Source organism: Orbicella faveolata, unplaced genomic scaffold, assembly GCF_042242905.1.
Source record: "Orbicella faveolata isolate gen_17 unplaced genomic scaffold, um_ofav_v1 contig_35, whole genome shotgun sequence".
NCBI lineage: Eukaryota > Metazoa > Cnidaria > Anthozoa > Scleractinia > Merulinidae > Orbicella > Orbicella faveolata.
Genome location: NW_028301564.1, coordinates 12,452,501 through 12,465,000, shown reverse-complemented (window position 1 = coordinate 12,465,000; position 12,500 = coordinate 12,452,501). Strand labels below are relative to the sequence as shown.

Below are 12,500 nucleotides of genomic sequence, written 5' to 3'. Positions count from 1 at the left end.
GGTTCTATTGTTTCTCCTTTATTTCTGAGTCTGAATTATCTAAAACTTTACAAGACATAAGCTAGCAGCAAAAAATATTTTTGTACAAAAAAAATTAATACCTCGATGAACTTTTAATCCTGGGTTAGCGCTAACCGGCTTTCGAACAACCCCGTGGCCCTTAAGAAGATTAACACCGCCGGAGGGCGAGTGTCATTGCAGATCGGACGACATCATATTCAAGAGACTTGGCAAACAGGGGCTCAAGCAACACTCATGCACAATATATAATTGTTAAAGAACAGTTTCCTTTTCAACGAATTATCATATTTTCCTTAGCCGAAGGTGTAACGTTCGAAACTTCATTTTTCTGTTTCGAATTTGTCACATGCCATTTTATCTACATTATTAAGTCTCAAAGCGTTTCATTCGACCCTTCGACATGGTACTAATATTTCTTTCATTTCGAATTAAGCTGCCTACCAAACAGTGAAGAAGCTTGAATCTAGAAAAATCAAGGAATATTCTAATGACTAGATGACACGTGCTTGCGTGTCAATGTGCATTTTAATACATACAGTCGAAGCTCTCGTAAGCGACCACCTCGGAAATTCGAATGAGCTCTCGCAAGTAACCGCGGTGTAAAACAATGGAGGGTGGTCGCTTACGGGAGCTTAAGAAACCCATTAATAATTCACAGAAGAAACTAATGTTTAATGAATGTCTTTATATCTGATATAGACACGGGTAAACGTTACATTTATTTTTTAGACCAAAATAACCATTACCGCAGTGTGCAGTTTCATTAACGTTTTGATTTACATGTAAGCTTTAAAGACTCTGAGCGGTCGCTTACAAGAGTTAAAAAACAAAGGAAACGTCCAGTTGGGTAATCGCAAAAGTGGTCGCGGTCGCTTACGGCAGCGGTCGGTTACGAGAGCTTTTCACTGCAAAGTCACAGTTCAAACGGGTTTCACAAAGGTGGTTATAACTAGAACTGGTCGCTTAAGAGAATGGTCGCAAGGAGAGCTTTCCCATTTCCGAATTATATTAGCGATTCTCTTTACTGAGTAAACGCTTCGTCATGGTTATTAACCTGATGTTGATCCCTTATTTTACTTTCAGTAGCATGTGATGATTCACGAAAATGGAAACTTTACTATACTGCAAAGACCTAACTGTGCAAGTGGCTATTACTATAATATTGATTACTAGACAAAAAGCAAATGTTTACTTTAGAACCCTGTTATGCCCTATACCTATAACCAACACTTTTTTCATCGGTGAAGGTTTCATGTAAAGCAACCTGACTGCCAAGCTGCCCGGCGCAAAACCAAAATTTTGCATTGAAACTGAAAGATTCGGCAAAACCAAACATTCAGTGATGTCCCGTCAGCCTTTTATAGAATAGAGTATGACAATAATTATTGAACAGCGATTGGTGAAGAAATTTCTTCCGAGCTTATGAATATCATTATTTCAATTATTTAGACTGACTGCTCATCCCCTTGAAACATTTCGGTAGCTCTTTCATCTCCACAAGGTTTCTTAACTCTAACCACAGAAGAAGACAAGTTTAATGTAACGACATAAACGGGAAAACATTCGAGCTGATTGCTCCGCGTTCCTTGAAGCATTTGACGATGGCTTGCTGGTGGACCTGCATTGTGCTTCTTCTGGGTTTGATGCTGTCAATCCGCAAATCAGGTAATTAAAATATTTGTTGTATAGCAGCGTACAGTGTACGTATCCTACAACTATTTTGGCTGAAAAGTTTCTTTAAGGCGGCAACGTAAAAACGTTGTTGTCTGGTGGTTATGACCAAATACTAGTAAGAGACGTATTTACGATTTTTAACGTGATCAGCTCCTCTCAAGGCGTGGTTTATAAAACGATAATCTGGAGTGGTGCTTCAAGTTCTAATTCTGTCGGTACAATAATGTTTTATCCAAATTTTGAAGTTTTCGTGATATTTCAATTTGCGTGTCTCTGATATACTGGGTCTTGCAGGTATAATTTTGTTTGTAACAAAAAACCGAAACAACGCTAGCTTCCTTAGTCATGGGGAACGGTGTGAGCAGATAGCATTTGAGCGCAAAATTAATATACCAGTGATCGACTGGCTATTTCTTGTTTTGGATTTTTTAAATATTTAAAATAGACCGCACTGATCTTGTAATATTTCTCTTAAAAACAAAGAAATAACAAAACCTCCTATGGAGCGGTCAGTTTTCAGTTGATTCGCGAAAGCATACTATGATCAGGCAATTACTCTGGGTTTGGTTTAGGTTTTATTGCCGTTAGAGACTGGTTGAGTAGTCTAACTGGTAAGTAATTGGTTTGATTTTGGTTTTACGATAGTCAATTAAAAACCTCTATATAATGTAAAAATTCAAGAGAGTACTACATCAAAGCATATATTATAATACGACTATGCTTTCCAAGGGTGTGGCAATTGAACATGTACCGTGTCTATATGTTAACCCACAGTATTCTTAGACCAAATCAATCTTAGTTATTTCACACGCTTTCGTGCTGTCTCTATAAAATTAAAGCAAAGACAAGATGGAACTTTTAAAATGGCACTTCTTTAGGTTTTCATGTTATTAATGCATGTTGAAAGCGAAATTTTCAACAAATCGGCAGAAGCCCCGAGCTTCCCTCTTTTTCCATGTTTCCTCCAGGCGCAGTTTTGCCCAGTTTACTCAGCGAAACCAATCACTGCGATTTAACGAATAAAGTTCACTCTATTCAACTTCCGCTAAAAGTGAAAGTTACCGGTTGGCGGAGACAAGAGTTTTGGTTCAGTACATAGAGGATATTACACGGTGGGGAGAAGATATGAATTTTATATTCGAATGGCGAGAAAAATATCTCACGGGTCAACGCTTTCGTGCTGTCACCACAAAATTAAAGCAAAGAAAAGATGGAACTTTGAAAATGATACTTCTTTAGGTTTTATGTTAGGGTTTTTTAGGTGTAGGTTTTAGGTTATGTTAGGTTTACGTTTTTTCTTAGGAGGCAGTGTAGCCAAGTGGTTTAGGGCGCTGGTGTTGTAATCCGGAGGTCCCGGGTTCAACGCCTCCACCCTGCCACTTGCGGAAATTGTTTCGCGGTAGTCCCGAGTTCAAATCCTCGCTCACGCTTTGTGAATAGCCAGCTGGTCTGCCTCCTACCAGTTGGGATTTTTAACTATGTTACGTTTATTTGCAATATCTGTTTCCTTTGTTTCAGTGGTATGCCTGTAAACTAGCTAAGCTTAGTGCTTGTATAGCTAGGTGCATGACCACTATAAATACATTCCATTTCATGTTATTAGTGTTGAAAGCGAAATCTTCAACGAATCAGCAGAAGCCCCGAGCTTCCCTCCTTTTCCCTGTTTCCTCCAGGCGAAGTTTTGCCCAGTTTAGCGAAACCAATCACTGCGATTTAACGAATAAAGTTCACTCTATTCAACTTCCGCTAAAAGCGAAAATTACCGGTTGGCGGAGACGAGTTTTGGGTCAGTACATAGAGGATATTACACGGTGGGGAGAAGATATGAATTTTACATTCGAGTGGCAAGAAAAATATCTCACAGGTGAAAGATTCGTGCTGTCACCACAAAATTAAAGCAAAGACAAGATGGAACTTTTAAAATGATACTTCTTTAGGTTTTCATGTTATTAATGTTGAAAGCGAAATTTTCAACAAATCGGCAGAAGCCCCGAGCTTCCCTCCTTTTCCATGTTTCTTCTAGGCGAAGTTTTGCCCAGGTTACTCAGCGAAACCAATCACTGCGATTTAAAGAATAAAGTTCACTCTATTCAACTTCCGCTAAAAGCGAGAGTTACCAGTTGGCGGAGACAAGAGTTTTGGGTCAGTACATAAAGGATATTACACGGTGGCGAGAAGATATGAATTTTATGTTCGAGTGGCAAGAAAAATATCTCACGGGTGAGCGCAGCGAACGAGTGAGATATTGTTCTTGCCACGAAAACATACAATTCATATCTTCTTCTTCCGAAAATTTCCAAAGATAACCGAACATTACCGAAGGTCACCGAAGATTGCCGAAGACTTTCGAGGAAGACTCTAAGATGTTTCGACGCTACACTAACAAATTTAAGTACAATTTAAGAGGCAAGCTTGATATCAGTGAAATCATCAATATCTTCACTAGTGAGGATATAGAAAATATGCCACTCGAGTCCCGGATGTGGTTTCGCATGAATTTTACGAGTGGTGTATTTTCCAGTAAAACACTCCTGTCTATATAATAAATCCAGGTAGTCGCATACACCAGGTAGTCGGTGGAGTTTCTTTTTCTCGCTAACAAGTAATAGTATTACCCCAAATGCTCCCAAAACATGTCGAAAAAAGCTAAATCATAAATTTGCATTATGGCCTTAAATCAATCTCATTCGATACCGTGGAGAAGTGAGTGGAAAACTCAATAAACACATCAAGCCCGTTCTCTGAAGTCAACTAGATGTTAGCGAGACTGAGGCATGTACAAGTTCAGCCGACAACAAATCGGAATCAATATCCATGCCAGATATAATGAAACACTCGAAAAATAGCTGATCGTTTTGAAAATCCTTGTGAAAGTGCATAACCCTATGACTGACGAAGTCGCTGCGGCAATCTTGAGACTGGTGCAAACAGCAAGAAAGACAGGGTTTGCCACATCAATGCACCAACTAGAAGTTACCGTAACACAGTAAGTGTTGCAAGTTTGGTTATAAATTGGCGTAATATCAGAGTTCTGACATATTCAAAACACGTGGCTAAGAATTTTCCGTGTTCAGTAGACAGATATAAATGTGTTGGAAAGCTTATATTCGTGCCTCCGTTTCTGTAGGTTTCCATTAAGATTCTGCTTCGCCTGTTGACCTTCCATTAACTTCATGTTTGGCGTGTCTGCCCCCCTCTCAAAACAACCGCCGCGGCCATGAAACATCCTACGTGTAACAATTCATCAACAACATGCACGAACTTCATTTTGTCAGCTTTTACGCCATCCGATTAATTAAGCACTGTTTCCTCCAAAACTGCGGCGGTGCGTGATCTGTCCTCTGACATAATGATACTAACTTGAAAATATAATGCATGACAAATTAATGACAAGTTCTTTGAAAGATTACCAAGGTGCTTTTGTTGTGCTTTTTTATTTATTGAAACAGATAGAAAGGTAAGAAATTATAATATGTGAGAGCACTTATCGATTAGTTTTAACCCAACCACGTGCACTAGCTGAGATACTGACCAGTCAGCGGTGACTAATTTTGTTTCCTTATTTTCTTTAAAAATTGCCAAATCTCAGACTCAAATGATGCCAAACTCAAGAGCGTTTATGTATCACTTTATGGAAACGACTCCAAAAGTTGCGGCTCTCAAAGTCAACCGTGTCAGTCGATTGCTCAAGCCGTTTGCCAGGTCCAAGCAGGCGGACACATCTACCTTGACGGAAAAGGAACCGTCCAGCGTCCATACAACTGTTCAAGCAGTCTTCCGGGTAGTTCTGGTATCATCATTAACAAGAATCTGACTATGAAAGCCTTCTACTCGACACCTAATGTCTTCTGTGTGGAGGGATTTCATTTCCAGAAGACAAATGGTGAACAGCAGACATTGAGGCTTGAGTTGTCAGGGATCGCTTTTTGGACAACACCTCTTACCTTTGAAGACTGGCATCAGGTTAAAATTATCAACTGTTCTTTTCATAACACCCCTAGAGCTTTGAGCATTCAGATACACGACATCATAACTTTCCGGCTGGATATTGAAGGATTTTCATCCTTTCACAATAATTCGCAATGTATCAAGCTCCTTTTACTGGATTATATCGCACACAAAAGCCGCTTGATTTCCATTAATATCAGTGGTACACATTTCAAACAAAATGGACTTCATGGCGTACAGAGATCTGAAAGAGGAGTTATGAGGATAGTATCCAGCGATCACAAAACTTTAAAACAAGTAGATGTTCACGTTTTCTGTGAGAAGGTCAAATGCACCAAAAACCAAGGTCCTTTCATACACCTCAACGTTTCAACAGCTATTACCAATGAGACATACAAAGATCTTGAGCTAAGCTTTAACAAGTTACCTTCCCGGAAAAATTCATTGGATAAGAAACCAAAACTTGCTGTGTACAGTTTGTACTTCTCACATGCGAGAAAAACTCGAGTAAAGTTCGTTAACCTGAAGTGCCGTAACTATCCGTCCGTGCAGTGCATTAAAACTCAGTCTGATGAAGCAGAGGTAGATATTCAGGACTCCTATTTCCACAACCAGTCTACAATGAAAACAGCCGGCTCGTGCATATCTACTGAGGCTAATATCCGTGCTTCGTTAAAAGTGTTAAACTCTACGTTTAAGGAAAACGTAGCTGACGCCGGCGGATCCCTCTTTGTCGATAGCCCTGATGGTTTTTTATACGTTAACCTTACTAATGTTAGATTCGCCAAATGTAAAGCAAGGGGGTACGGATGTGCGATAACAATTGGAAAACCCTTCTGGCGTGGACGTCATAATGAATCAAGTCCGCAGAAACTACATTTGACCCTCCGAAATGTAACCATTGAGCAATGGAAAGGTAAAGATCACAAATGCACAGCTGTCTATGTTTTGCTAAAAAGTGGAAACGTTACAGTAGAAGAGTCCAAGTTTCATAAGAAAACGCGAACGACAGTTGGAGGTGCTTTACTTGTGGTTACCACTGGAGGTAAAAGTAATGTAACCGTTTCCAAATGCAGTTTTAAAGACGAAGCTGTAAAAGCGAGGAAAGGGTTCATTATCAAGGTAGTTGCTGGGAACGGTAATGCAGGGATCGTAACGATAGCAGACAGTTTGATAATAAACAATGCAACTGCAAAGAAAAAGGTAGCTCTGTTTATAAGTCCCAAATACCACATTAGACTGGTTAACATCACATTGATCGCGTTTCGTTGCGGATTTCGCGGAGTATCATCATCACCTGCAAATACCTCATTTCTAGTCGATATCTCCATTGATAATTGCACTTTTATAAATAATGTGTATGATGTAAAGTTGGCAATCTATGATCCAACATTTGCCAAAGTGCTTATCAAAAACACTCTTTTTACCGGCAGTAGTAATGAAACAGTGAAAAACAGTGGTGAAACCTATGCCTTTGGTCTCCTTATTCCACCACTTAAACACAATATATCTTCAAGGGTCGTCATCGAGCTTGATAATAATACATTCCACTCCAGACCTTCGAGTTATTTGGTTCTTTTCTTCGAAGGAGATAAAAACGTGACAATCAGACGTACGATATTTCGTAACTGCATCAATGCCCATCGATATAAGTGGTCTTTCAAGACCAGGAGTAGGATTTTTTACGTGACTGCTACTGGAGCTATTTCAATTTTAACAAACCCAGACAAACCTCGGATTTTGGGTTGTATTCTCTCAGATTCCCCCAAGCATATTTACCCATCGTGGACATACGACACTCGTGTGGTATTTGAAGACAGCATCTTTGTGGAGAATGTAGGGTTGGATTCTGGAGCAGTTTTCGTCAGTAACGGTTTCACGATATTTCGAAGATGCACCTTTCGCAACAACTTTGGCATCCGAACTGGACATATCTATTCCGCCTATGGAACTGGACGAGTAGATTTTGAAGATTGCTCATTCGCCAGAACGAATAACAGAATGACAATTCCTAAACTCTCTACATTCAATAAACCCACTTTCCTATATTCCGAAAGCGGAGGTCCTTTACATCTTAGAAATACATCTATGATCTCGATGGATTCAGACAGAAATTCCTTTCCAATTCCCATGATTGATATATCCAGTGGAGGCTACGTCGGCATGGACCAAACATCGAAGTTGCAGTGCAGCGAAGGACAACAGCTTCTATTAGAACATGCAACACACATCATATACACGGAGAAAAACTGCAGCTTATGTCCATTGAATGTCACTGTTCTGAAATATTCTTGTACATCCTGCCCGGCTGGTTATTACAGCCTCCAAAAAGGCACATCACGAGGTTTAGTTGTAGCTGCTACTGTTGAGTGTCTGTCATGTCCGTTTGGAGCCAAATGTATTCAAAGTAACATAGCTGCGAAACCAAATTTCTGGGGCTACCAAGATTCAAAATTTCCACCAGCGCTGCAATTTATTGCTTGTCCAGAACACTACTGCCCTTCTAAAGATTCAGATCATTACAACAGTTGTCACGGCAACAGAAATGGCACCCTCTGTGGACAATGTGCGGAAGGATTCAGCGAAACTTTGTTCTCAGCTGAGTGCCGAAAATCTGCAAAATGCAACAAATATACTGTGTGGGTCCTGACAATATTGCTCACAGTTGCATTGGTACTTTATCTTTTAATAAAGCCTCCAATCCTAAGTTTCCTTGGAACGCAGATCTTATGGTTTAACAGAAGGGCAGAGAATCAGTCAAGAGATGACTTGGGCGTCGTCGAGGATCCGCCAGAGCATTTAGACAGTGGATATATAAAAATTACCTTTTATTTCTACCAAGTTGCTGAGCTCCTGATGGTCGGATCTATAGAAGAATGCTTTCAGAAGATACCGTTTATGTACTTCTTGATTGCTGCTTTTAATTTCCAGGTTCGGAGCCTCAACAAAGGAATCGGATGCCCTTTTGTAGGGTTAACTGCCGTAACAAAGCAGTTGTTACTCTCTGGTACTGTGTTCTTGGCAATGTCTGAAGTTGCCATCATTTATGGCGTCCATTCTGTGATAAACATGATAAGAAGAAAAGAGAAACCAGCCCTCATCCATTACATGGCGGTTATCATGGAAGTATTGCTGCTGGGATACGAACGACTGGCAGAAACGTCTCTTACACTAATGCACTGTATTTCAATAGGACCTGGAAAGCGGCTTTTCATTGATGCAAATGTTCCGTGCATGCAGTGGTGGCAGTATCTCCTTCTGGCCTATATAATAGTTTTTGTGGTTCCTTTCATCGTTGTTCTTTACTGGGGATCGTCCAAGCTCTACAGGGCTTCTGTTACTGCAACTGAGTTTCTTGCTGCGTGCATGATTCCATTGCCATTTCTTATCTACTGGTTTGTTAAAGCAATTTTGAACAGAAGAAATGGAGATTCCACGAATGCACAAGTTGTCAACAAAGATGTTTTGGAAATACTTCATGGTCCTTTCCGTGAACCACAGGTTGATGATAAAGGAACACTCTACTGGGAGAGTGTGCTGATTGGTCGAAGATTTGTTCTCCTTGCTTGCCAAGCGTTCATAGCTAACTTGATGTTGCGTATGGTCTGCATGGTCAGCGCATGCTTCCTGATGACCATTCATCATGTTATAAAGAATCCATATCGTGATCCACTGGCCAACAAGGCTGAAACACTGTCCCTCGCTGCTTTGTCTATCATTGCCGTGATCAATTTGGTAAAAGCAACCTTCATCTCATATGGTGTCGCTCTTGATGGCCCAGACATACCTTATTTGGAAACCCTGGAATGGTTTGAGGTGTGCACCTTAACATTTGCCCCAGCATTGGTGTCTCTCTTGGTCACTTTTGCCATTTTGTCCCAGCTCGCAAGGCTCGTGGTATTTCTAGTCAAAAAATGTTATTGCACCTGGTGGCAGTTTCGTTCTCATCGATGGATCATACACCAACTGAGGGAACCTCTTCTGGACAATGCTGAACAGATCAGTGAGGACAATTAAGACATATATATGTCAATTTTTGCCTGTTGATTTATGCTGGGTAACTGAACATGTTTGTTTGATCCCACAATAACTCTTACTGAAGACTGTCCAGAAATTTGGGCATACAAAATAAAGCGCAATGTAGAAAACTGTCTTAGTAAATAGAGATTTTATCGGAGTTATTCGAGGGTGTAAACTCATTGACTAAAGCATTTGACTCCAAGTCTCCTTTGCAACCTTTATCTGGCTCGTGTTCGCATGGGAGCTTTGCATGGCAAACCAAATAAGACAAATAAAGGCTGCAATTGAGACCATAAGGTAGTCTATTCTGTACTATCTCTTCTAGGACCATGTGTCGACGAGATATAGTGTTAACAACCCACAGGGTCAAGCACTCGTCTTACAAGTGTAGTTCAAATTAAAGTAAATAGTTTCTTAAAAATTAATATCAGAGGTCAGAGATCTTTGAAGGCCGGGGCCCGGGGGGCGGGGAACGACCACATGAAAAGGTCTGGGACTATATGCGGACGTTGTCTCGCTTAGGGGTATAACTGAAGGATTCTGGTCTCAGTTGGGTGTCCATGACGAAACAAACTATTTTTAGCTGTCAAAGTATATTTTAGGATGCCCTCCAAGAAATAATATTAGAAGAAGACTAAAAGAAACTCTCTTATTTCCGTTACAGGCTCCGCCGGTCTCTCGAGTCCGTTCTACTAGCGCGGGCTCCTTACTTGAAGAGCGGGTGGTAATCGAGCCTCCGCACAAATGACGTCACAACATTTTAACCGCCCGTTGCGATTCAGACAAACAAACCATTTTCTACTTCTTCGAGAGCGATGCATGGAACAACGGCGCTCGTGAGCTCTTCAAAGCGATACTCAGCGACTAATTTCGCAATTTCGATGGCCTCTCTAGCTCAAAATGTTAGAGAAAACCCACAACATGCACCTTGTAATAATAATAATAATAATAATAATAATAATAATACAGAGTCTGAACGGGAGAGGCAAAGTATGATGGGCTGTTTATGAATACACTCCTTACGTCCATGGCAGAAAAAAAATACTATCATTGTATCCGACCTTCAGGTGTATCACTCACAAGAAAGCCAGCAAGCCAGCAGAGAAATACCATAAAGGAAATGCCGTAGATCCGATCCAATTCGTTGCCTTGTCGTGATGAAACTGGTCCGCTTGCCTTCGCATAGAAGACATGAAACAGTTATCCCTCGCTATTTATGTTACACTGACGTGTCGCGCCAAACATATCTCAAATGAAATATATGCAGTTGAGGTCTGCTCACAGTCACAGATTTGTTTATGTGGTTGGATAAATGGCTCCATTAAAATCTTGTCGTTCAAATTGCACAGTACACCTAATTCGGCTCTGCATTTTGAATTTTTGTATGTCGTCCTGTTCTGTGGTATTCGTTTGAGTGGACAGTTCGGGTTGTCAAATTTGGGAATCTCTGGCAATAACTCAGCTAATAAGTCTTTTCTTCAAGATCAGGATAAACAGCTGATACATTTCTTCGTATTACGTTTCCCTGTGAAGTATTCTGATCGCGTAGTAGCAACCGGCTGCCGCGCTAAAAGTTCTCGACTTCCAATTCCTGAGGGTTTTGGGATCTGCCAGACTTTGTAACTGACACTCGTGTAGTAGGCTCTTTTCTCAACACCATTAGCCACGGCAGCAGTGTTTGCTTCCTAACATTATTTATGTACGAGGTATATGTATGTGTGAAGTCTTAACGATCATTTTAATTTTACGTAGTTTTATTTCTACACGGTTTTCGCCCAGTCTGTTCTGCCAAGAGAACCTGCTAGATTTCTTTTTTGCGTTCTGCTTCAGGAAAGACCATTTCACCTACGTAGGCTAATGGACCCCTTTATGCCACAAATGGAAGAGGGTATAATGCATGCTTGAGGCGTAGAAAAGTTGTTTAAAGATGCTCGAGCAGAACGCCGCTTAGGTGGTGTTTAGCAGTTTTCCTAAACCTCAAAATGTCTTATTCTGCGTGCCCGACATAACATTTGCTCTTCCAGGACCCTGGGAACGATGTCTTTGTTTTGCCGCGCCTTTTCGGTCGGTTGGTAGAAATCTGGAGCTAGCCAAGATGTTGTCGTTCCCAGTTCTTATCGTTCCATCGAATGACGGTTACAAAATGGCGGACGAAGTGTATTTTGAATAGAGTTCAAATTCTCCTGGTGATTGCAAGGGAAAAATACGTTGGAGCAACTTCAGTGCTTAATTTTGCCTATGGCACGAGTGACATTGTACATAAGCTTCACACCTTAGACCAGTCCACCGCTTTTTTATCGGTTGGAATGCAATGGCTGCTTCGAATACAACAGATAAGCTTATAACGAAACCGTCCATAACTGCTTCTGTCACTTTACCGGTGGAAACGACATCAACCGGAACCAGCAACGAGGGAGGTGGAGACGTCCGAGGAGGACGCAATAACTCCTCAGCTTATCCATATCGTTTGGGCTCCGATATTCCCAAAATCCCTAACATACCTTCGCCTTTGTTACGACCGCCAAAAATCGGACAGAAGCCGACTGATGTTACTGTGACTGCGGAATCGAACGCTCATTTTCCGTTTTCTTCTGCTTCTGTTACAACTGACGGTGTTGGTAAGTATAATGCAGTCTGTTTAATCGTTTGCGCGATGTATCGATGAGTTCTTGTCGAACAAGTACATGTATGTCGCAAACTTTAACGTATATACACTTTGACAAGCGTGTACATGCCTGAGGTTGCAGGTTGAGACTATTTTTAGAACTATTACACATGGCTTACCTGGTATGGCGTCTCGTTCGGGCAGCGTAGTGAAGAGTCTGTTGCCAGAATTT

General features: G+C 40.9%; 2 protein-coding genes across 5 annotated transcripts in view; both read left to right on the top strand.

Annotated features, from left to right (window-relative positions):
• The first annotated feature begins 1,432 nt into the window (after positions 1–1,432).
• Positions 1,433–9,959, top strand: LOC149103323 (uncharacterized). The gene is made up of 2 exons (XM_089273907.1): positions 1,433–1,686; positions 5,285–9,959. Exons 1-2 carry the CDS (start codon positions 1,623–1,625, stop codon positions 9,658–9,660), a joined length of 4,440 nt encoding a protein of 1,479 aa, XP_089130033.1. The 5' UTR covers positions 1,433–1,622; the 3' UTR covers positions 9,661–9,959.
• Positions 9,960–11,705: 1,746 nt separating this feature from the next.
• Positions 11,706–12,500, top strand: part of LOC110057625 (uncharacterized) — a 22,776-nt gene continuing 21,981 nt past the window's right edge. The window contains exon 1 of one of the 4 annotated variants that reach the window (XM_089273905.1): positions 11,706–12,281. In XM_089273905.1, coding sequence (XP_089130031.1) covers positions 11,975–12,281 — 307 coding nt within the window. In that variant the 5' untranslated portion in view covers positions 11,706–11,974. The remainder of the gene's footprint in view (positions 12,282–12,500) is intronic. The other 3 variants (XM_089273903.1, XM_089273902.1, XM_089273904.1) reach the window with 3 other exon arrangements.